The sequence below is a fragment of the Electrona antarctica genome, assembly GCF_951216825.1.
Source record: "Electrona antarctica genome assembly, chromosome: 1".
Taxonomy (NCBI): domain Eukaryota; kingdom Metazoa; phylum Chordata; class Actinopteri; order Myctophiformes; family Myctophidae; genus Electrona; species Electrona antarctica.
This window is the reverse complement of record NC_136806.1, coordinates 1338950-1365144: the sequence shown is the minus strand read 5'-3', so window position 1 is coordinate 1365144 and position 26195 is coordinate 1338950. Positions and strand designations below refer to the sequence as shown.

At 47.0% G+C, this 26195-nt stretch overlaps 1 protein-coding gene across 1 annotated transcript; it reads left to right on the top strand.

The window, feature by feature from the left end:
* Positions 1 to 753: 753 nt before the first annotated feature.
* LOC306927361 (RNA-binding protein MEX3B) lies at positions 754 to 25485 on the top strand. Its single transcript, XM_079507072.1, has 9 exons — positions 754 to 1058; positions 1454 to 1552; positions 2573 to 3565; positions 10983 to 11257; positions 15599 to 15814; positions 17582 to 18060; positions 19232 to 19661; positions 20966 to 21228; positions 23652 to 25485. The coding sequence occupies exons 3-9, from the start codon at positions 2755 to 2757 to the stop codon at positions 23812 to 23814; spliced, it is 2637 nt and encodes an 878-aa protein (XP_079363198.1). The 5' UTR covers positions 754 to 1058; positions 1454 to 1552; positions 2573 to 2754; the 3' UTR covers positions 23815 to 25485.
* Positions 25486 to 26195: the final 710 nt, after the last annotated feature.

The following is a 26195-nucleotide window of genomic DNA, read 5'->3' as shown; positions in this document are numbered from 1 at the left end:
GCTACCGATTAACCGTGCATCCCTACAATTGATCCATGCAAGCCACTATTGTTGGTATTTAGTAGTGGGACATACCGGTAAGTGTTCTGAAATTACGCATCTTCTTGTCCTTAAAAGCCTACTCCAGAAGCACGTGTATAAAATGTACATTATGTTCAGTCAGAGAGAGAGAACTCTGTTGAACCACCCTCCAAAAAAAAGGTGATGCACAGTCACACACTCACGCACGCACACACACACACACACACACACACACACACACACACACACACACACACACACACACACACAAAATATAGAAAAAGGAGAATATGTCAACGTTATGCAGCTATCGGTGTCTCCACACCATGTGTGTGTGTGTAGGTGAATCCAACCTCATTGCAGCGTGCACATATAGCAGCGTGCACGCACGCATTGCAGTGCTGTCTACCCACCGCTGTGTGTTGCATACACGCACGCACGCACGCCATGCAGCATGCATGTGGCCTTTGAACCCATTGTTGTGTCGCGGGTGACGTCAGCGTCGTGGAAGGGCTCGGGAGGGAGGGGGAGACAGGCGGAGTGGCGCGTGTGTGTGTGTGCGTGTAGACTAGAGAGTGCGTGCGTGTCCCAGCCTGTGTGTGTGTGCGTGCGTGCGTGCCTGCCTGGCTGTGGAGCAGACAAAGGCATCGGCGGCGGGGCGGAGTGAGAGGAGGGTAGCCAGCCTGAGCAGGAGGTCAGGGAGGAACAACTAGGAGAAAGTACACAGGAGGACATTTGAGGATATCTCGTTTTTTAATATATATATTTATTTATATATAAATATTAGCACACTTCTTCTTCTTCTTCATTAACAATAACCTCCGGAGCTGGTTTCTGCATCATGGATCTGTATTTGGACTGTGTACATGTGGTCTTCTGTGATCATCTGGACATCCATGTGGTCCGGTGGTCCTCCTGATCAGAGGAGAGGACAGACAACTAGAATACATTACGAAGAGGAGACAGAAAGAAAGACCACCCGACCGACCAGGAGGACCGCGGGGGTCCGCAGGCAGCAGCAGCAGCAGCAGGACAAGGTCTGTCCGGGGCGGCGACACATGCAGACACTCAGTCACACAAAGCCAGCAGCCAGTCAGGGCAGATATGAGGGGTGGGAAGGGTTTTTAGCAGCACTGGCAGTCTGGCACCCATACATCTATACGTGCATGCATAGCAGCACCCACACCCACCCACCCAGCAGCACCCATACATAGCACCCACCCAGCAGCACCCATACATAGCACCCACCACCCACACACTGTTGTCTCTCTCCTCCAACGCCCCCTCCCCAGTCAGCCAGACAGACACAGTGTGATATTAGCAGTTAGCAGCTACTATTATAGCCGCCTCCTGTGTGTGTGTGTGTGTGTGTGTGTGTGTGTGTGGATGACTTCACTGAGACCATCTCTCTGTCTCTCTCTCCTCCAACCAGAGAGAGAAACAAGAAGCCAGACTATAGTCTGGAGGAGGAGAGGAGAGACCCTCACCTCCCTGACTGACTGACTGACTGAGTGAGGGGCTACAAATCAGGGTGAGTTCAATACTTCTGATCATGATGAGGGGGGGGGTCCCTGGTTTTATTATTTAGGGGGGGGGGTCTTTCCATTTGGGTAGGTTTGGGTCTGGACACTGTATCTTTGGCTGTGTTTTTATTCAGAGCTAATATTCATGTGAGAGAGAGAGAATGTGTGTGTGTGTGTGTGTGTGTGTGTGTGTGTGTGTGTGTGTGGTGCGGCTGATGCTAACAGCAGCTAGCATCAGGAGCTACATCCAAACAAAGGGTCTCGACAACGTGACAGTAGCAGAGTGAGTGGAGCTGCTGCCTGGGTTAGCCTGGTGGCTACATTAGCTCTGCTGCTGCTGTTATTATTATTACCTTCATTACAATATAAAGTATTGTGTTTTATTTTAACATAAGACACATTAACATCAGTGTGAGGAGGGTTAGGGTCCCGTCCTGGTGGGTTTGTCTTTGGACCCGGTTGCTTATTTCTAGTAGTTTTTATTCTCATTTTGAAGTGGACTTTGTTTTGAGGGACAGCCTCAGCTCAGCGACACAACACAGACAGGCAGACAAAAGCTTTATGGGCGCCTAAAAAAACAACAACATTATAACTACAGTATTTATTTATTCTATGGTTTAATTAATATATGATGATGATGATGGGGAGGAGGAGGAACCACCATCCCTGACACACCTTTTATTGACGTTATTAACTTTGAGATAAAGATAGTAACTGATGGAACCAAAATAATTGTGCACCATTTGTTTTTTTTGGTTCCAAATATTAGTTTGGTTCCAAATATTTGTAGCAGGCATCCACCTCCTCATGATAAACAAACTGGGTGTGGGGGGGGGGGGGGGGGGGGGGGGTACTGTATTATGTATTAACTATTATGTATTAGCTCTTTGTTGTGGCATTTTTTTTTTTTTTGCATTTTTTTTTTGCTTTGTCAATGTAAACGTTAAGTTTCCTCGTGCCGATAAGGCCCTTAATTTGAAATGAATTTAAATTGTATTAACTTGCTCTTTGTGTTGCTTTTCTTCCAGAGAGGGCGTGTTGTGTTGTGTCGAGAGAGGAGAGGACCGGGCAGACAGACAGACAGACAGACGTCCCAGGGGGGAATCGACCCTATAGCTTTCGCTCCACATCCATAGATGTGAATCCACGGGACGGGCGTTATCCATCCTTAATCCTTTATTTTTGGGGGGTTTTTTAACGCAAAGAAACGATGCCTAGCCCGCTGTTCCACCCGGACATCCTGGAACACGATATGGTGGTCAGCAACGGCGGCGTGTTGGTGGGGGGTCTGCCCCGCGGTGGCGGAGGGGGGGGGGACTCGGACCAGGAGTCGCTGTCCCACGAAGACGATGTCCTCCACCACAACCACCACAACCATCACAACCACCACAACCATCACAACCACCACAACAACAACAACCACCACCACAACAGCAGCAGCCATCACCACCACCACCAACACCACAACAACCTCCACCATCAGGACGCGCTGCGCTTCGCGCTGGACCAGCTCTCCCTCATGGCTCTGGACAAGGAGGGAGGGGTGGGGGTCCCCCAGGTGGTCGGAGGAGGGGGGGACCCCCTGGAGGGTGGTGGGGGTCCGAGCCCCCCGCTAGTGGAGAACGGAGGAGGAGGAGGTTACGTGGACCTCCAGATGCTGGCGGACGCCCAGCATCACCACCACCATCACCACCACCACCATCACCACCAGGGGGGGGGAGGAGGCGGCGGGGGGTCCCGGGACTCGCCGTCCTCGTGCTCCCCGTCCCCCGAGTACTACGGCGGAGGGGGAGGGGGGTCCCAGTACCACCACCACCACCACCCCATGCTCCACGGAGGAGGAGGGCCTCCGCCAGGAGGAGGGCCCCCTGGGGCCGGGGAACAGGGCGGCGGCGGCGGTGGGGGGGGTTCGGGGGGGTCTCCGTCGTCCGTGCTGTGCAGCCGGAAGCGCAGCGTCAACATGACGGAGTGCGTCCCCGTGCCCAGCTCGGAGCACGTGGCCGAGATCGTCGGTCGGCAAGGTAAGACCTTGGACGTTTGTTTGATTGATTGATTGATTGAAGCAGGGCTGTGCACACATAAGACATCAAAGGGGGGCCTTTTTTGGTGCTTTTTTCCCGAAGTCTCCTGAACTTGAACACAGTATTTTGCGTTGAACAAATTTGTAGAAATCCATGTCGTCACACACCGCACCTCCACTAGCTAAAGAGTGCTGGGTTGCGCCCCAAACATAGCTGATCTACAAGCTCTCAACGCGTCGCAGCGCGACACATTGAGAGCTTGTAGATCTGCTATTTTTGCTATTTTTTTAATTCAAAAGTGCCCTCTTACGGGATTTCGGCCCCTGCCTCTCTAACACTCTTAGTATTTATTAACAGTATATTTACAGTATATATATATATATATATATATATATATTACAGTACATTTCAAGCACAACTCGATACAAAAAAAAACGTAACGTTGGACTGATGACACCATAAAGCATTACACTTGTTTACAAGAGGGTCCACCCTTTTCAATTCATCATCATCATGAATCATGATCAGTGCTGCACAATTCATCGGGAAAAAAAAGCTGTAGATCCAGATTCAGACCACCTATCTACGCAATACTCATTCCTACATTTCAACAAGAATGGTTCGGCCTGTCCACTTAATTTCACTTACTCTTGTGTTTTTGCTACCAGAGAGAGACTTTAAGAGGTTTAAGTCTTTAAGCACTTTGATGTTGTCTGTTTAAAGACACAGTAGTTATGGCTCCAGGCGACACATTCTGAACATAGTTAATGTTGTTCAGCAACTACAGACTAAAGACAATACATATTTATATATAATTAATGTAGTTAATGTTGTTCAGCAACTACAGACTAAAGACAATACATATGTATATATAATTAATGTAGTTAATGATGTTCAGCAACTACAGACTAAAGACAATACATATTTATATATAATTCATGTAGTTAATGTTGTTCAGCAACTACAGACTAAAGACAATACATATTTATATATAATTAATGTAGTAATGATGTTCAGCAACTACAGACTAAAGACAATACATATTTATATATAATCAATGTAGTTAATGATGTTCAGCAACTACAGACTAAAGACAATACATATTTATATATCATTAACGTAGTTAATGATGTTCAGCAACTACAGACTAAAGACAATACATATTTATATATCATTAACGTAGTTAATGATGTTCAGCAACTACAGACTAAAGACAATACATATTTATATATAATTAATGTAGTAATGATGTTCAGCAACTACAGACTAAAGACAATACATATTTATATATCATTAACGTAGTTAATGATGTTCAGCAACTACAGACTAAAGACAATACATATTTATATATAATTAACGTAGTTAATGATGTTCAGCAACTACAGACTAAAGACAATACATATTTATATATCATTAACGTAGTTAATGATGTTCAGCAACTACAGACTAAAGACAATACATATTTTCATGGAGAAAATAAATGAGAATGGTGTGGGAATCATGATCTCAGTTCTTTGTGGAGGAACATCATTTGAGCGGGGGGGAATCGTCTAGCACTATTTATTTATTTATGTTTTGTCGTCGTGGGTTTGTTTTCTTTGGTGAGAAAGAAACGTGGCTTTTGTTGTTGTCGTTGTGTTTTTTCCGACGTGTGCGACGACGTCACCGTCTCTGTCAGCGCGCGTGGAGTCGTGGACCGTCCCGAATGGATCCTTAGCCTGATGAACGGTCTGGTGTGAGTCTGACACCTTACGCTCTCAGACGGGACTTATTGATCCCTTGATTGGCTTGATTTATTGCCTTTTTTTTTTGTACAAACAGACAAGAAGTACAAGCAGTTAAAGAAAACTCCACGTGAGATGATTATAATAAACACAAAACTAGAAGCCAGAGGCTTGTTTTCATTCTGTTGTCGACCCATTAAACATTGAGCTGGAAACAGCTGGACACAAACAACAACAACAACAGTCAATGACAAAGAAATAATGATAACGATACATACAATTAATATATATATATATATATATATATATATATATATACAAATAATAATCAGTCTTTTTTTTACTGTGTGAATTGCGATCCAATACAATTTGCAATTACAATCTAGGGCATTTAGCAGTAATCCAGAGCGATTTACAGTAAACGAGACCGAACATACATCACATATACATTAAAAAATAATAATAGTCATCAAAGAGAAGCTAATAAGCAAGTTAAGAACCTAACAGTCTTAACGGGAGAATATATTAACATAGAAATAGTATAGGATCATCAGAAAACCAACAACCTATATATATATAAACATAGAAATAGTCATCAAGAATCATGAGTAACTTAGGGGGGGGGGGGGGGGCATGGGGGGGTCCTTGAAACGTTTTTAAAAACCATAAAGGTTGAAACACGGCGTGCTGAAAACCAGCTGAACGTTACGGGATGGGATGTGAGTGAAGCGGTGTGCTTCTTTGTTTGGGTTCGGAGAGGGAGAGCCATGAGGGGAGGGGAGGGGAAGGGGGGTCGGCTGGGGCTGGGGCGTGTGTGTGTGTGTGTGTGTGTGTGTGTGTGTGTGTGTGTGTGTGTGTGTGTGTGTGTGTGTGTGTGTGTGTGTGTGTGTGTGTGTGTGTGTGTGTGTGTGTGTGTGTGTGTGTGTGTGTGTGTGTGTGTGTGTGTGTGTGTGTGTGTGTGTGTGTGTGTGTGTGTGTGTGTGTGTGTGTGTGTGTGTGTGTGTGTGGGGGGGGGGGGTTATAACCAGCAGCGTTGGCCAGGTGTTGTTGTTGTGGTTGGTGGAGGGAGGGAGGGGAGGGGTTGTGGACCTTGGCATTGGGGCGGGGGGGGTGGTGGGGTGTTCTTGCATAATAAGGGGGGTAGTGAGTCCCTAACAAAACAAATACAAAATAAACACACAAAAAGGCCATGCGTTCTTGTTTATGAGCATGTCCCTAAAAACACAGCAGCAGTTAGTCTATATTGTGCAGACAATGGTGTGTGTGGATGGATGTCTAGTTCATATGAGAGAGAGAGAGAGAGAGACGGGGAGAGAGAGAGAGACGGAGAGAGGGGGGGAGAGAGAGAGAGAGAGAGAGAGAAACTGAGAGAGAGAGAGAGAGAGGGGGGGAGGGTCAGAGACAGACAGACAAAGCACTGGATTCATGTCGGGGGGGAGTCTGGACATGTCTAGCAGTGGAGCAGGGCAGCAAGACTGTGTGTTGCTCTGCTCAGAGTAGACAAACAAAGAAACACACACACACACACACCGAAATCAAGATATAGTGTTTTAATTTTAAACCTTAATATCCCCATCATCCATTGGTTGGTTGTTTCCACCCAGGGAACCACTAACTAAATATAATGTGACTTTTCAGTACTGACTGACACCGGTTCTGTTCTGTGTCCCGCCCGCCAACCAGGGGCCGGGCCAGGCCGGGCCCAAATAAATACAATAAATGGGACAGCTGCTTAGCCTGTTATTAGGGGGGGGGGGGGGTGGGGGGGGTGGACCCCGAGAAGATGAGATGATTCCATTTGTACCTTTTTTACTCTTGAGTCAGATGAGCTGGGGATTTGTTTTTGCTGTGTTAGATTACAGGAAAAAAAACAGGGTATTGAATAGTCTGTGTGGGGGAGGGGGGAGGGGGGGTCCGATGGATCGAAGGCAGACAGAAGGCTCAGAGCAGAGACACACACACACACACACACACACACACACACACACACACAGAGACTATTCGCCCCTGACGGGGCGACGTTTCACGCCCTGCACCCAGAGTGTGTGTGTGTGTGTGTGTGTGTGTGTGTGTGTGTGTGTGTGTGTGTGTGTGTGTGTGTGTGTGTGTGTGTGTGTGTGTGTGTGTGTGTGTGTGTGTGTGTGTGTGTGTGAGTGTGAGTGTGTGTGTGTGTGTGTGTTAGCGGGCTAGTTCCAGTTCCATCAGTGTGTGTGTTAGCGGGCTAGTTCCAGTTCCATCAGTGTGTGTGTGTTAGCGGGCTAGTTCCAGTTCCATCAGTGTGTGTGTGTGTGTGTGTGTGTGTGTGTGTGTGTGTGTGTTAGCGGGCTAGTTCCAGTTCCATGGTTAGTATTAATGTGTGTGTGTGTGTGTGTGTGTGTGTTAGCGGGCTAGTTCCAGTTCCATTGGTGTGTGTGTGTTTGCGGGCTAGTTCCATTGGTGTGTGTGTGTGTGTGTGTTAGCGGGCTAGTTCCAGTTCCATTGTTCTCTTTGTTTAAAAAGCCATGCTGCTGCTGCTGCTTCCTACCGTGATGACATCACCAGCCTGCCTCCCATTGGCTGAGCCACCGTACTAGTCCGGCTTTAAAGGCACAGTGACCTCAATCTGGACATGATTACATTGGTGTATTAGTGACACAATTGTCTCATAATACAATAAAGATGTGTATTTATGTATTCATAATGATACTATTTTCATAATCCTGATTTAACTATAAAATATATATCATTTTACGTAATATAGTGTAATTTATATATATATATATATCTCCCAAATATATTCCAATTTTATTTCCCTCAAGCTCACAATGTGTTGCGTGAGAGCTTGTAGATCGTTTTTTTTGACCCCTAGAGGTCCCCTTGAATGAAGGGAATCTGTTCATCCATAAGAATGGACGATACATGGTGCATTTATATAGCGCCTTTATCCAAGGCGCTTTACATAGATTGTGCATCAATTCACCCATTCACACACACATTCATATACGCGGAAGAAACCATGCAAGGCACTAGCCAGCACATCGGGAGCAATTTGGGGTTCAGAGTCTTGCTCAAGGACACTTCGACACTAACTCTGGGGGAGCCCGGGTTCGAACAGGCAACCTTGCGGTTACCATCCAGCCACTCTACCCCTGAGCCACCACCGCCCTCACGATAATGGACACTGGCCAATTACATCTTCTATTATATTAATGGACACTGGGACAATTACATCTTCTATTCTAATAATGGACACTGGGACAATTACATTGTCTATTATATTAATGGACACTGGGACAATTACATCTTCTATTATATTAATGGACACTGGGACAATTACATCTATTCTATTAATGGACACTGGGACAATTACATCTTCTATTCTAATAATGGACACTGGGACAATTACATTGTCTATTATATTAATGGACACTGGGCCAATTACATCTTCTATTATATTAATGGACACTGGGACAATTACATCTTCTATTATATTAATGGACACTGGGCCAATTACATCTTCTATTATATTAATGGACACTGGGACAATTACATCTTCTATTATATGAATGAACACTGGGACAATTACATCTTCTATTATATTAATGGACACTGGGACAATTACATCTTCTATTATATTAATGGACACTGGGACAATTACATCTTCTATTATATTAATGGACACTGGGACAATTACATCTTCTATTATATTAATGGACACTGGGACAATTACATCTTCTATTATATTAATGGACACTGGGACAATTACATCTTCTATTATATGAATGGACACTGGGACAATTACATCTTCTATTGTATTAATGGACACTGGGACAATTACATATTCTATTATATTAATGGACACTGGGACAATTACATCTTCTATTATATTAATGGACACTGGGACAATTACATCTTCTATTATATTAATGGACACTGGGACAATTACATCTTCTATTATATTAATGGACACTGGGACAATTACATCTTCTATTATATGAATGGACACTGGGACAATTACATCTTCTATTATATTAATGGACACTGGGACAATTACATCTTCTATTATATGAATGGACACTGGGACAATTACATCTTCTATTATATTAATGGACACTGGCCAATTACATCTTCTATTATATTAATGGACACTGGGCCAATTACATCTTCTGTCACATCTAAACTCTCTCTAGAACCGTTTAAATTACAAACAAGATGCTAGGTGAAGTCAGAAAAGAAGACAAAGGAACATTGCCGTTTTTTTAAATCAAAACCATGGAGCACGCCGTAGAAATATGTATCACAGGCTAGGCTTGAACTAGGCCTGTGATACATACTAGGCTGCTGAGCCAGGCTGACGGTTAGCTCAACCGTCTGGGCCTCTAGAGGCTGCTGAGCCAGGCTGACGGTTAGCTCAACCGTCTGGGCCTCTAGAGGCTGCTGAGCCAGGCTGACGGTTAGCTCAACCGTCTGGGCCCCTAGAGGCTGCTGAGCCAGGCTGACGGTTAGCTCAACCGTCTGGGCCTCTAGAGGCTGCTGAGCAAGGCTGACGGTTAGCTCAACCGTCTGGGCCTCTAGAGGCTGCTGAGCCAGGCTGACGGTTAGCTCAACCGTCTGGGCCCCTAGAGGCTGCTGAGCCAGGCTGACGGTTAGCTCAACCGTCTGGGCCTCTAGAGGCTGCTGAGCCAGGCTGACGGTTAGCTCAACCGTCTGGGCCCCTAGAGGCTGCTGAGCCAGGCTGACGGTTAGCTCAACCATCTGGGCCCCTAGGCTGCTGAGCCAGGCTGACGGTTAGCTCCACCGTCTGGGCCTCTAGGCTGCTGAGCCAGCCTGGCGGTGTGCCGCGGGTTCGACTCCCAATCCAGACGGCCTTTCCCATGTGTCTCCCCCCCCCATCTCTCTCCCCATTTCCTGTCCTCTACTTTCAACCTATCGATAAAGGCAGAAAAAGCAAAAAATAAATCTTAAAAAAAAGATGTATCATGTGTATTTTGTTAAAGGGATTGTGACATATATATATACAAAAATCACACCCGTGTGAACTGAGTGGTGCAACTACACATTTATTATAGTGATGTCACATACTAACCATAGCAACCATGCCCGTACACTCAACAAACACACACGGGTACTAACAAAGCCAGTTGTTGGAGTGGTTTTCACCACTCAAAAAATGTAATAAAAAAAAAGGTTTTCTGAGCTCAATTGCATCCCAAAAACCTGAACTTTTAACATTCAGTAGATGTTCTGGTCTGCAGGTTTTCTGGCTCTGATTTCCCTGCTGTTAGTGATGTAAGAGCCAGCAAATCCCACACAGTTTTCACTGTTTTGCCTGTTTTCATTGCAGCTCAAAATGCTTCCAAACCCCAGATAAAACTCCAGACCACAGGACAATCCTCTGAATGTTCAAAGTTCAGGTTTTTTTGGGGTGTAATTGAGGTCAATAAAACCTAAAATAAAAAATGCAAATTAACGTCATGAAACCTTTAACCCATTTTGGGCGGGAACCCCTTTTTGGTGTTTTAAACATTATGTTATAATTTAGCTATTGAAAAATAGCAGATCTACAAGCTCGTAGCGCTCCACTCGCTGGCATAAAAAAGGTTGAGCACCACTGACATAGAAACATAGGTTTTTCAGAAAACTGTCATGATTTAGAAGGCATTTGTAGAATCGTTCCCAGGTAAAAATGGGTTAATGTGGTTCTTGTCCTCCAGGCTGTAAGATCAAGGCGCTGCGGGCCAAGACCAACACCTACATCAAGACCCCGGTGCGAGGCGAGGACCCCGTGTTCATCGTGACGGGGCGCCGCGAGGACGTGGAGATGGCCAAGCGGGAGATCGTGTCGGCCGCCGAGCACTTCTCCATGATCCGCGCCTCGCGCTGCAAGGCCGGGGGCGCCGGGGGGCCTGGAGGCGCGGCGGGGACCGGGGGAGCCGGGCCGGGGTCCCTGCCCGGACCCCCGCATCTCCCCGGACAGACCACCATACAGGTAGGACCCCTAGCCTGGGTCAGCAGTGCTTCTTGGGTTCATGGTCCGGTCGGGAGTGGATGATATCGTCACGTCATGGTGTAGTCATTGTTTTGTAGTCATCAGGATGATATCGTTACGTCATGTTGTAGTCATTGTTTTGTAGTCATCAGGATGATATCGTTACGTCATGTTGTAGTCATTGTTTTGTAGTCATCAGGATGATATCGTTACGTCATGTTGTAGTCATTGTTTTGTAGTCATCAGGACGATATCGTTACGTCATGTTGTAGTCATTGTTTTGTAGTCATCAGGACGATATCGTTACGTCATGTTGTAGTCATTGTTTTGTAGTCATCGGGATGATATCGTTACGTCATGTTGTAGTCATTGTTTTGTAGTCATCGGGATGATATCGTTACGTCATGTTGTAGTCATTGTTTTGTAGTCATCAGGCCGGAAGAGAACTTCCTTTCCCTCAAACTGGAAGAATAATCCCCTCCCCAATAAAAGTGTGACTCGCTCTGTCGTAGCCTGCCATGAGAATAGAATTTCCCCGTTGGAATAACAAAGGTATAGACACCTTAATAGACGACGTCACACTGATAAGAAACAGCATGCGCGTGCAGGCCGGAACCTCACCTCTCATAAGATGCAATGGATACGTTCTAACTGCACTGTGTAAAAAATGCACCATCAGACTTTCAGATGCTGTTTGATGGCGGGTGCATGGGGTGGGGGTTATGTGGTGGGTATGGTGCGTTTGTTTGGGTTGGGTTGGGTTGTGAACTCTAAACCAGTGGTTCTCAAACATTTTCATGTCAAGGACCCCCAAATCGACATGCATTCTGCAGACCCCCATATGAAAATATTTTCTGCTAGGGAAATGTTTTGAAGATTTATCAAAATGTAGCTGATCTACAAGCTCAAAATGGGCAGTAATGGGACACGTTTGTGAGCTTGTAGATTGGCTATTTTCAAAGTATAAAATGGGATTAAAGTGGTAAAATGTTCCATATTTTGCTGTGGACTGCCTGGAACTTCCTCAAGGACCCCTTGAGGTCCTCAGACCAAACTTTGAGCATCATGCAGATGGCGCTGTTTTTCCTTTATGTTTTCAGATTGCACTTAAGAACGAAAAAGGCACCCTAAGAGTGCTCCACAGTGTGCATAGATTCTGTTCTTACCTACGAACAAATCACAGCTAAGAAAAGATTGAGGGATCCCAAAACCTTCTTAAAAACTTCCTAAGTGGGTCTAAGAACAAATTTCCTCTTAAAGGGGAATTTCTCCCTAAACCTTTTTTTACAAAAGTAAGTTGGTCCCTGGATCAACATATTTTCAAATGGGGGTTGGCGGCCAATTACATATATAATTTTTGGGGGTCCTTGACATGACATATTGAGCACCACCGATACAGAAACATGAGGTATTTCATAAAACTGTCAGGATTTAGAAGACTATATTTTATTTCGACGTCGGGCCTAAATGGGTTAAGCCCTAATTGTCTTGCCCAGCAACAACAGAGGCCTGTTGTTGTGGATGAGAAGCTCATTCATTCACTGATATATAAATAAATATCAACACATGAACAGAATAAAGTCCAGAAATAGAAGTGACTGCAGAAATGATTTACTATTAGCTCACTGTCTCTAAAATGGGGCATGTGTACCCCCTAGCGGTGGGCAGAGGCTACTGCAGATGTATGTGAGAGGACATTTTTTATCTTTTACATTTTTAATGATAAAACGTTGACTTAAAAAGAAAAAAAATCACACATCATGCATATTTGCTCAGATACTATGACGTCAAATGAACCTGTCATTGTCAACGGGAATTTAACCCATTTAGGCCTAACGTCAAAATTAAAAAAATGTAATAATATATATTCAAAGTTTTGAGACACATTCTCACGATAAAAAAAAAATAGCAGACCTACAAGTTCATAGTGCGGCACTCGGTGCCGCGCTATGAGCTTGTAGATCTGCTATTTTTCAATAGCTAAAGTATAACATAATGCTTTAAAACACCAAAAGCGGTTCCCGCCCAAAATGGTTTAATGTTTGTGCAGGACACAAAGTTTGTCAACATACACTTAAAGCTGCATATAGGAGGGGCTCGCGCCCCTCAAAAAACAGAACTTTTTCTGATTTGTAAAGTGTTAAATAAAATTAGGGAAAATAAAGAAAACTTGACCAGCACAACCGTTATTGAAAATAAAGTGATAGTTATTAGCTGCTATCTGTTTTATTTTCATCATGTTTACATCGATTCTGGAGTAGTTTTAAAAGACATTGATCAGGAAGCCGGCAACAGTTTGAGGAGCACCGCTCATGACTTGACTCAGTTCTTAACACTTTTAGACCTGAGGACGATTAAATAAAAAGTCTTCTAAATAGACTGAAAATCCTGTTTCCTGTCGTTCTCAAACAATTTCATGTCAAGGACTCCCGACCCCCATCTGAAAATATGTTGTTTCGCTCTGAAAGAATATATATTAAAAAATTTGCGCCACATTTTCACGATTTTTCATAAATAGCAGACCTACAAGCTTGTAGATCTGCTATTTTTCTATAGCTAAAGTTTAACATAATGCTTAAAACACAAAGGGGTTCCCACCCAAAATGGGTTCATAACTAAAAAATAATAATAATTATAAAAAAATAATATATATATTTATTTAAGTACTCTGTTCTTTGAGGCTGTAATAGTTTAGTTTACATCAGCGATATTTGTAGACGTTGCAGTAAAATAACGTAACTCTAATGTGTTTAGATTGTGCCTTTTTTATTTTAATCTGTCAACTAGATTAGTTGACCAGAATCCTCACAGTGCTTTCTGCTGTACTTCCAATAGAGCGTTGCAGCCCCGCCCCCTCGAGAGACCCGGAAAATAAATCCCCGTTCATTTTCCTCATAGACTTTTCAGAAAGTATTTATTTAAAGACGTTTACGCCGCGGACAAAGACAACTCTTGTCGTGACAAATCAGGACAACAAACACAATTTTTCGGGCTGAACAAACAATTAGAAAGAAGAAGAAAACGGCAGCTTACAACAAACACTTCTTTTGTTGTTTTTCTTCTTTGTAATTATTTGTTTAAATAAATACGTTTTGAAATGTCTGGGAAAATGCATTGGAAACTATTTCCTGGGCATGAAAGGGGGCGGGACTTCGACGCTCTATTCCCTCTGCATCAAATCTCTTAGCCAGAAATAGCTGATCTACAACAAGCTCACACTGACACCTGTCAGGATGTAACCTCGCGTCACCAGGCTTTCCACTTCGGAGGAAAGCCTGGTCTGTGTTACAACATCGCTGTGTGAACCGGTCTGGAGCGGATGGTATCATTGCATCATGTTGTAGTCATTGTTTTGTAGTCATCAGGATGATATCGTTACGTCATGTTGTAGTCATTGTTTTGTAGTCATCGGGATGATATCGTTACGTCATGTTGTAGTATTGTTTTGTAGTCATCGGGATGATATCGTTACGTCATGTTGTAGTCATTGTTTTGTAGTCATCGGGATGATATCGTTACGTCATGTTGTAGTCATTGTTTTGTAGTCGTCAGGATGATATCGTCACGTCATGTTGTAGTCATTGTTTTGTAGTCATCAGGATGATATCGTTACGTCATGTTGTAGTCATTGTTTTGTAGTCATCAGGATGATATCGTTACGTCATGTTGTAGTCATTGTTTTGTAGTCATCAGGATGATATCGTTACGTCATGTTGTAGTATTGTTTTGTAGTCATCAGGATGATATCGTTACATCATGTTGTAGTCATTGTTTTGTAATCGTCAGGATGATATCGTTACGTCATGTTGTAGTCATTGTTTTGTAGTCATAGGCGTGTGTGCGTTGGTGGGTGTGTGTGTCTCTCTCTCCCCCCTACAGGGTGGTGGGTCTGGTCGTGGGGCCCAAGGGGGCCACCATCATATATCTATGGGTGGCTCTCTCCCCAGGTGCGGGTGCCCTACAGGGTGGTGGGTCTGGTCGTGGGGCCCAAGGGGGCCACCATCATATATTTATGGGTGTCTCTCTCTCTCTCTCTCTCTCCCCCCAGGTGCGGGTGCCCTACAGGGTGGTGGGTCTGGTCGTTGGGCCCAAGGGGGCCACCATCATATATTTATGGGTGTCTCTCTCTCTCTCTCTCTCTCCCCCCAGGTGCGGGTGCCCTACAGGGTGGTGGGTCTGGTCGTTGGGCCCAAGGGGGCCACCATCATATATTTATGGGTGTCTCTCTCTCTCTCTCTCTCCCCAGGTGCGGGTGCCCTACAGGGTGGTGGGTCTGGTCGTGGGGCCCAAGGGGGCCACCATCATATATTTATGGGTGTCTCTCTCTCTCTCTCTCCCCAGGTGCGGGTGCCCTACAGGGTGGTGGGTCTGGTCGTTGGGCCCAAGGGGGCCACCATCAAGCGGATCCAGCAGCAGACCCACACCTACATCGTGACCCCCTCCAGGGAGAAGGACCCTGTGTTCGAGGTGACCGGCATGCCGGAGAACGTGGACCGCGCCCGCGAGGAGATCGAGACGCACATCACGCTGCGGACCGGCGCCTTCGTGGACCTCCAGGTGGGGCTTTAATTATTATTATATACCTTATTACCTTCGTGGACCTCCAGGTATGGGGTTTAATTATTATTATATACCTTTACCTCTTTACCTTCGTGGACCTCCAGGTATGGGCCTTTAATTATTATTATTATATACCTTCGTGGACCTCCAGGTATGGGGCTTTAATTATTATTATTTTATACCTTTATTGAAAGAATAAACCCCTTGAGATGTCACATCTCATTTTCGAGGGGGTCCTCAACACAAATGAACAGTACATACGATACAACAACAATACTTCCATCTATACACAAAACAGAACAAAACAAAAGCTCTCCCAATGATTGCCACTTTAACCCATTCAGGCGAAAAAAATAAAAAAAATCATGGCAGTATTCTGAAATACCTCATGTTTCTATATCAGTGGTGCTCAACAATTTCATGTCAAGGACCCCCAGAATTATCTGTATTTGGCTGCGGACCCCCATCTGAAAATATGTTGTTCCAGGGACCCCCCCCCCCCCCTCCCAGAAGCAAAGATTTGAGTTAAAAATGTTGGCTCTGAAAGAATATACATTCAAAGATTTGCACCACATTTTCTAGATTTTTCAAAAACAGCAGAGCTACAAGCTCGTAGCACGGCACTCGGTGTGGGTCTGCCCCACATTAAATGGGGGTCCGTAGACTAATGCATGTCAAACTGGGGGGTCCTTGAAATTAAACTGGTTGAGAATCACTGCTAGAGCCGTAAAAACCTTCTCTTATGGGGGGTCCCTGACTGATCTCTTCTAATGGGGGGTCTTATGGGGGGGTCTTATGGGGGGGTCCCTGACTGATCTCTTCTTATGGGGGGGTCCCTGACTGATCTCTTCTTATGGGGGGGTCCCTGACTGATCTCTTCTTATGGGGGGGTCCCTGACTGATCTCTTCTAATGGGGGGTCTTATGGGGGGTCTTATGGGGGGGTCTTATGGGGGGGTCCCTGACTGATCTCTTCTAATGGGGGGTCCCTGACTGATCTCTTCTAATGGGGGGGTCCCTGACTGATCTCTTCTAATGGGGGGTCTTATGGGGGGGTCCCTGACTGATCTCTTCTAATGGGGGGTCCCTGACTGATCTCTTCTTATGGGGGGTCTCTTATGGGGGGTCCCTGACTGATCTCTTCTAATGGGGGGTCCCTGACTGATCTCTTCTAATGGGGGGTCTCTTATGGGGGGTCCCTGACTGATCTCTTCTAATGGGGGGTCTCTTATGGGGGGTCCCTGACTGATCTCTTCTTATGGGGGGTCCCTGACTGATCTCTTCTAATGGGGGGTCTTATGGGGGGTCCCTGACTGATCTCTTCTAATGGGGGGTCTTATGGGGGGTCCCTGACTGATCTCTTCTAATGGGGGGTCTTATGGGGGGTCCCTGACTGATCTCTTCTAATGGGGGGTCCCTGACTGATCTCTTCTAATGGGGGGTCTCTTATGGGGGGTCCCTGACTGATCTCTTCTAATGGGGGGTCTCTTATGGGGGGTCCCTGACTGATCTCTTCTTATGGGGGGTCCCTGACTGATCTCTTCTAATGGGGGGTCTTATGGGGGGTCCCTGACTGATCTCTTCTAATGGGGGGTCTTATGGGGGGTCCCTGACTGATCTCTTCTAATGGGGGGTCCCTGACTGATCTGTTCTTATGGGGGGGTCCCTGACTGATCTGTTCTTATGGGGGGTCTGTGGGCTAATTGGTGTGACTCTGGGTGTCCTTGGTGGTGAAACACTGATCTATACCACCTCCTTCCACCAGGGGGACAACGACTTCCACAGCAACGGCACCGACGTCAGCCTGGAGGGTCTGGGGGCGTTGAGCGGAGGCCTGGGGGCGGCGCTCTGGTCCCGAGCCACCAATCACCATCCTGCTAGCGCTGCTGCTGCCGCCGCCGCCGCAGCAGCCCCGCCCACTGCCCCTCCTCCTCCTCCTCCTCCCCCCCCTCCCATGATGCACCACTCCTCCTCATCCTCCTCCTCGGGGCGGAAGCTGTCGGCCTCCGCCTCCACCTATCACCACGCAGCGGAGGGAGGCTCCGCCTCCACCTATCACCACGCAGCGGAGGGAGGCTCCGCCTCCACCTACCACCACGCAGCGGAGGGAGGCTCCGCCTCCACCTACCACCACGCAGCGGAGGGAGGCTCCGCCTCCACCTACCACCACGCAGCGGAGGGAGGCTCCGCCTCCACCTACCACCACGCAGCGGACGGATACAACAGCGCCTCCCGCTGCTCAAGGTCGGAATTTTCTTTCTTTCCTCCATTTTAGTTCATATATTTTTTATTTTTTCCAAATTCAGTTTTTAATTTGTTCTTTTTTGAGCGGATTTGCAAGTTTAGTTAGTTTTAGCTTTTTTGAAAATGCTAATGGTTTAAGTTTGTTTTGTATTCGTTTTTTAGTGTTTTTAATACAATACAATATAATTATTTGTTGGTTGCAGCATTGAAAATGTAAGTATTGTGTAACAGAAGATGGTATTATTTTTTTTTTAATTTAAATTACAGTTGAGCCACAAACGAAAAGTAAGGACAATTTGTCTATAACTACAGTTAGTTTTTGTTTGTTTGTTTTGTAAACACACACAATACAGTTTCAGATAGTTGTTGTTTATTTTATTTTATCTTTTTTACTTTTAGTTGTGGTTATTTAGTTAGTTTTGGTCAGAGCCATCTAATAGCAGAGTTAGGACATTGAGGGGGCAGAAACCCAGCGCTGTTCATGCAGCCTGAACTGAGACAAGCTGGAGTTGGAAATACATTGTTTTCAACGAGGGCGGCGCAAAAAGAGCCATTTTAAGCATGTGTGCAACATGACAACTGTTTTAAAGTATTGTACAGTGACAACTAAAGGCTCTTTAATGATTACTACAAAACAATCTAAAATAAAGGGATTTAAGATCATTAAAGCCGGGCTGTTGCCCAGTGGGTCCAATGCATTTCTGCCTACTTCCGGTCCAGGACTTGTCCCTATTTGTTGTCCCCATGCTCAATAGAAGTCTATGTAGGAGAGCCTCCATTGGACCGAAGCCCCATGAAGTGACCAATAGAAGTCTATGTAGGAGAGCCTCCATTGGACCGAAGCCCCATGAAGTGACCAATAGAAGTCTATGTAGGAGAGCCTCCATTGGACTGAAGCCCCGTTAAGTGACCAATAGAAGTCTATGTAGGAGAGCCTCCATTGGACTGAAGCCCCGTTAAGTGACCAATAGAAGTCTATGTAGGAGAGCCTCCATTCGACTGAAGCCCCATGAAGTGACCAATAGAAGTCTATGTAGGAGAGCCTCCATTGGACTGAAGCCCCATGAAGTGAACACAGTTTGCGTAACTCTGTCTATATCTAAGGCTCTGGTTTTGGTTAACGGTAATGACCTTTTGACCCTAACTGTAATGACCTTTTGACCCCTTGCAGAGCTGCGGAGGGCGGCAGCCCCACCAGTCCGTTCAGCACGGGCTCCGGAGGAGGGGGAGGCGGCTTCACCTTCGGGGGCGGAGACTCCACGCCGGGAGGAGGGGGGGAGGAGCTAGGGGGCGGCGGCTTCGAGTTCAGCGCCGCCAACATCTGGGCGCCGTTCGCCGCTGGCAAAGCGGCGGGCGCCTCCTCCTCCTCCAACCCCGCCTCCTCCTGCTCCTCGTCCAATCAGCCGCCGCTCCGGCGCAACAGCAGCGGGCTGAGCGGAGGAGGGGGCGTGGTCACGCCGCGCCTCTCTCCCACGCTGCCCCTCCAGGACGGCTGCTGCCCCGCCCCCGTGGGCGCCGTAGGGGGCGGGGCCATCATCATGGAGCACCCCATGGCGCGCCGCGCCCAGAGCGACCCCCTCAGCACGCTGGCCTGGCTGCAGGTGGGTTCCGCCCTGTGTTGCTGGAATAAAACCATGCTCCAACAGTATCACAACATCCGGTTATATCCGGTTTGTAATCCACCGGTCTTCCCTTAAAGTCACAGTGCATCACATAACACACACTCACTGGAAATAGTCCCATAGTCTGAGAACCACCTCTTCAGACTCCATCTTAGCCCCGTAGTCTGAGAACCACCTCTTCAGACTCCATCTTAGCCCCATAGTCTGAGAACCACCTCTTCAGACTCCATCTTAGCCCCGTAGTCTGAGAACCACCTCTTCAGACTCCATCTTAGCCCCGTAGTCTGAGAACCACCTCTTCAGACTCCATCTTAGAATTCCATGCTAGAATCCTTTCTTACCTATATTTGTAGTTGTTACCTCCCCACCAAAGAGGTCCAGGTGTTATTTGTAGTTGTTACGTCCCCACCAAAGAGGTCCAGGTGTTATTTGTAGTTGTTACGTCCCCACCAAAGAGGTCCAGGTGTTATTTGTAGTTGTTACGTCCCCACCAAAGAGGGCCAGGTGTTATTTGTAGTTGTTACGTCCCCACCAAAGAGGGCCAGGTGTTATTTGTAGTTGTTACGTCCCCACCAAAGAGGGCCAGGTGTTATTTGTAGTTGTTACGTCCCCACCAAAGAGGGCCAGGTGTTATTTGTAGTTGTTACGTCCCCACCAAAGAGGGCCAGGTGTTATTTGTAGTTGTTACGTCCCCACCAAAGAGGTCCAGGTGTTATTTGTAGTTGTTTCGTCCCCACCAAAGAGGGCCAGGTGTTATTTGTAGTTGTTACGTCCCCACCAAAGAGGGCCAGGTGTTATTTGTAGTTGTTACGTCCCCACCAAAGAGGTCCAGGTGTTATTTGTAGTTGTTACGTCCCCACCAAAGAGGTCCAGGTGTTATTTGTAGTTGTTACGTCCCCACCAAAGAGGTCCAGGTGTTATTTGTAGTCGTTACGTCCCCACCAAACAGGTCCAGGTGTTATTTTGTGCAAAAGTGCATTATTGGCTATTTCCCCTAATATAAGCCCTCAATGGGGGTTCGGTTTTTGTGCTAATTCACTTATTTCCATTGAAATAAGTAGTAAAATGTGCCACTTGGGATACTATTTACATTATGAAGAGAGGATATATACAAACAAATAATGATTTTTGAGCGATGGAAATAAGCGAATTATCATAACACCCCAATGCCCCATTCAATTCAATTCATTGAGGGCTTATATTAGGGGAAATAGCCAATAATGCGCTTTTGCACAAAATAACAAACAATTCAATCCTAAATGTCTCTACGTTGTGTATTCCAGGGTGGCGGCGGGGGTCCGGGGAGCGGCGGCTCCTTCTCCGGGGCGTCCAGCTCCAGCTCGGGGGGCTCGTCCACGGGCTACTCGTCGTGTTCGGCGTCCTCCCTGCCCGGAGGCTCGCCCACCGACTCGGAGGGCGGTGGGGGAGGGGCCAGCGGCATGGCCGCCATGCTGGGACGGCTGAAGGCCGGCGTGGGGCCGGCGGTGGGCGCCGGCGGGGGGCCGGGGCTGGTGGGCATCGGGCCCGCCGGCGCCATCATCAACAGGTATGGATGGTTGCTGCTGTCGCCGTTAGTGTCACATTTAAAGGTGTAGTGAAACGGAAATGGGGGGGCATTTTATTTTGAAGTTTCAGCTTGAAACTCTTTTTACATTACATTACATTACATTACAGTCATTTAGCAGACGCTTTTATCCAAAGCGACTTACAATAAGTGTATTCAACATAGGTAGGGAACAAAAACTACTAATCACCAGAAGTCTTTAGTGCATTTTCTGCAAAAACAAGCAACCAAGAGTATACCCAGCGCTAAGGTAAAAGTGCAATATATCAGCTACCTATTTCCTTAAACAGATGAGACAAAATAGCTAAATCAAATGAGCATGAGCTAAAACAATTAAGTGTATCGACTAAACAAGATCCAATAAACAATACAACAATAGAAAACAAGCGTTCGTACAACTAGTTAACAACAAGTAGGTCAGGCAGAGAGGAAGGGTAGTGTTTCCTGAAGAGGTGGGTTTTCAACCTGCGGCGAAATATGGGCAGTGACTCTGCTGTCCTAACATCAGTGGGAAGTTCATTCCACCACTGTGGGGCCAGAACAGAAAAGAGTTGTGACCGTGTGGATCGGCCAGAAGGACCCTTGAGTGACGAGGCAATCAGTCGCCCCGAGGTGGCAGACCGAAGTGGTCGGGCAGGGGTGTAGGCATCGACCATAGCCTGGAGGTAGGAAGGAGCTGTTCCTTTCACTGCCCTATAGGCTAACACCAGGGTTTTGAACTGGATGCGAGCCGCTACGGGGAGCCAGTGTAGAGAACGGAGAAGGATGGTTGTGTGGGAGAACTTGGGGCGGTTGAACACCAGACGAGCCGCAGCTTTCTGAACAAGCTCCAGAGGTCTGATGGCAGATGCCGGAGCACCAGCAAGGAGGGAGTTGCAGTAGTCCAGGCGGGAGATGACGAGAGCCTGGATGAGCACCTGGGCTGCCTTCTCCGTGAGGAAGGGGCGAATCCTCCTGATGTTGTAGAGGAGGAATCTGCAGGACCTTGTCACTGATGCGATGTTTGCCGACAACGTCAGTTGATCGTCCAGGGTCACACCCAGATTCTTCGCAGTCCGAGTTGAGGTCACCACAGCATTATCAATGGTGATGGCCATGTCTCGGTGCGGACAGCCCTTCCCCGGGAGGAACATCAGCTCGGTCTTGTCCAGGTTGAGCTTCAGGTGGTTTGTCGACATCCACTCCGAGATGTCAGCCAGACAAGCAGCAATGCGTGCCTCCACTTGGGTATCAGAGGGGGGGAATGAGAGGATCAGCTGGGTGTCATCGGCATAGCAGTGGTAGGAAAAGCCATGGGAGTGGATGACAGCACCCAGAGATGTAGTGTAGAGAGAGAAAAGAAGAGGACCCAGAACCGAGCCTTGGGGAACCCCAGTTGTGAGCCTGTGTGGTTCTGACACAGACCCTCTCAGCATCACCTGGTAGGAGCGACCCGTCAGGTAGGATGCAAACAGGGAGAGTGCAGAGCCTGAGACACCCATCCCCTCGAGGGTGGAGAGGAGGATCTGATGGTTCACCGTGTCGAACGCTGCAGACAGGTCCAGGAGTATCAGGACGGAGGAGAGAGAGTTCGCTCTAGCAATTTCTCTGGAGCAATTTCTGAACCAATCAGAGAATCGCATCCCTCCAGGCTATGGGGCCTCCAAGTCCGTGACTTCGTCTCACATTTGTAAACAAAGTGACAGAGAGGCGTGGGGCAAAGCCAGGGGATTATTGCTAAGATACACACAACCTTTATACATATTTTAGCGTGATGATTAAGTTTAAAACCAGTAACTGTCTGGATGTCATCTTGAATGAGAGTTCTTTAATCAACAGATTTGATTGAGGCCCTATAGTAAAAGGTTCTGGTTCTGTTCAGAATGTATCGTCTCCCGTCTTTACACACAATAATATAAAATGCTCCATAAGAACCCGTCTCGATAAGCCTGATCGATGAGCCTGATCGATGAGCCTGATCGATAAGCCTGATCGATAAGCCTGATCGATAAGCCTGATCGATAAGGTGATCGATAAGCCTGATCGATAAGGTGATCGTTATCAATACACATTAACGAGCTCCATCACTAGACTATCTGGTCGACAGAGACTGCTTTGTGTGTTTAAGTATCTATCTAATCTAATCTATCTGGTCGACAGAGACTCCTTTGTGTGTTTCTAATCTAATCTAATCTAATCTATCTGGTCGACAGACTGCTTTGTGTGTTTCTAATCTAATCTATGTTATAGACAGACTGCTTTGTGTGTTTAAGTATCTATCTAATCTAATCTAATCGACAGACTGCTTTGTGTGTTTCTAATCTAATCTAATCTAATCGACAGAGACTGCTTTGTGTGTTTCTAATCTAATCTAATCGACAGAGACTGCTTTGTGTGTTTCTAATCTAATCTAATCTAATCGACAGAGACTGCTTCGTGTGTTTCGAGAGCGAGGTGACGGCTGCGCTGGTTCCCTGCGGCCACAACCTGTTCTGCATGGACTGCGCCGGCCAGATCTGCCAATCAGCGGAGCCCGAGTGTCCCGTGTGCCACACCCACACCACGCAGTGCATCCGCATCTTCTCCTAATGCCCCGCCCCCCAGGAGGGGGGAGGGGCTAGTCTGCGCCACACCCCCAATCCGTATCTTATCCTAATGCGGGGGAGGAGGAGGGGCTTAGTTGTCTTACTGCGGTAAAAAATACATGTTTTTTGGGGCTCGTCCGGATTGGGGAAGGACCGACCGACCTTTCTTGGCGACAAACCGTGAAAAATGCATTAATAACAGACGATGATGACACTATATGGATGTTTGATTTATTGCCAATAACTATGTCAAGATTAATAATAATTACAATAATAATAATAATAATAATGACTTGTTCTCTTGAGTGAAGACCATTTAGCTGGCCTGCCGAGGCAGAAGCTGTGAGGATATTTACGGACGCTATGTCACGACGTTGCCTCGCAGAAGGAAACCAGTGTCTTATCTTTATTCAGGCCTTCGTTTCTGGACCACGGTCAGCACACACAGCGCCACATAGTGGCTGACCCGGGGTCAGCACACACAGCGCCACATAGTGGCTGACCCGGGGTCAGCACACACAGCGCCACATAGTGGCTGACCCGGGGTCAGCACACAACGCCACATAGTCCAGTCTGCTGACCCGGCCGCTCTCTCTGTGTCTCCGTTGTGTTAGTTCTGGCTTCTTCAAGATGTCTTCTCTTCCTGCTTTCACTCACTAAGCCTTGTTTTCCTCCCTTTCCTCCTTCTGGACTCTTTTTGTACTTAGCAGATATTTTTCGACGAAGCCGCGCTATCGGCCCCGTGTGCACTTTTTTCTACTCATTTCCTCGTTGTTGTTTTTTTTTCCTTTCTCGTCGTACTTGGGGGTCGGGAGGGGACCGTCGGCCCCGGTCCGTCCTGCTCTACTCCACCTCCTCCTCTTCATTCTGTTGGGTCGGGAGGGGACCGTCGGCCCCGGTCCGTCCCGCTCTGCTCCACCTCCACCTCTTCATTCTGTTGTGGTTGTTTGTGTGAAGCGTTTACTGGTTCCTTCTCCTCGGGACGTGGTTCAGCTCCCACTCAAAGCCCGGCGAGGACTTGGAGCGAAGGATTCACATCCGCTGTTCTTAGTTTTAGTTTTTTAGCGCCACACAAATATGAAGACATTTCTAGCGTCACACAAATATGAAGACATTTCTAGTCTCCATTAATTCTACATGAATGGGGGAGCAATAGGAGAGAAAGTGGAATGTAACTCGTACGTTCACTAAAAATCACCTTAAAAAAATAAAATAATAAAATGTTTTTTGTACACTACACTTTGACTACCCCCCCCCCCCCCCCCCCCCCCCCCCCCAACGCTGTGAAACCCTGTGGCTATCGTTTTGTTTGTTTGTTTGTTTTTACAATCGGGGAAAAGACTTGATTTTAATAATCTAATGTTTGAAGGAATGCGGTCAGTTTTCTCATTCCTTTCTGGTTTGCCTGACAATCCTATCTGCATCTCTCTTCCTGGTTGGTTTAGACTGCTCCAGCGAGCCCAGTGTTGCGCTCACTTATGTACGTATGCATGCATGCGTGCGTGTGCGTGTGTGTGTGTGTGTGTGTGTGCGTGTGTGTGAGAGAGAGAGAGAGTCGGGGTAGATTTGAATGCACATCATGATGTGTTAGAGATAACGGTTATGATTCTTACACGAGGAGACATTGGTGTGTCTAGATTAAGATGACTTGAGGTCTGGGGTTCGAATCCCGCCCCCGTCCTCTGAGCCAATGGGACCCCCCCCCCCCCCTGTAAGAAACTTTTTTGTACTCTTTTGTGACAAAAGTACATGTGTTGTGTTGGCTTCACAGTGTTGTGTTGGCTTCACAGTGTTGTGTTGGCTTCACGGTGTTGTGTTCTGAAGTGAAAGGGAGAGACGTCGACGGGCCATCTCCTCCTCGCACGCCTTGACGGTCTGGTCGTTCTTGAGACGGCGGCGGGGGGGGGGGGGGGTGGGTGGTTGATGACGAGGCGACACGGGGCTGGAGTTAAGTCAGCCGTCGTCTTTTTCATGCACTGCATGAAACGATCTCCAAACCGACTTTGACGCTTTAAGGGCTTCCTACGATGCACTGCACCCAGACAGCTTCCTATACGATGCACTGCACCCAGACAGCTTCCTACGATGCACTGCACCCAGACAGCCTCCTATACGATGCACTGCACCCAGACAGCTTCCTACGATGCACTGCACCCAGACAGCTTCCTATACGATGCACTGCACCCAGACAGCCTCCTATACGATGCACTGCACCCAGACAGCCTCCTATACGATCCACTGCACCCAGACAGCCTCCTATACGATCCACTGCACCCAGACAGCTTCCTATACGATGCACTGCACCCAGACAGCCTCCTATACGATGCACTGCACCCAGACAGCTTCCTATACGATCCACTGCACCCAGACAGCCTCCTATACGAT

Coding starts and splice junctions, on each gene's coding strand:
- LOC306927361 (XM_079507072.1), top strand. CDS start 2,755: ATGCCTAGCCCGCTGTTCCACCCGGACATCCTGGAACACGATATGGTG. Junction 18,061..19,231: donor AGCGCCTCCCGCTGCTCAAG/GTCGGAATTTTC, acceptor GACCCCTTGCAG/AGCTGCGGAGGGCGGCAGCC. Junction 21,229..23,651: donor GCCGGCGCCATCATCAACAG/GTATGGATGGTT, acceptor TCTAATCGACAG/AGACTGCTTCGTGTGTTTCG.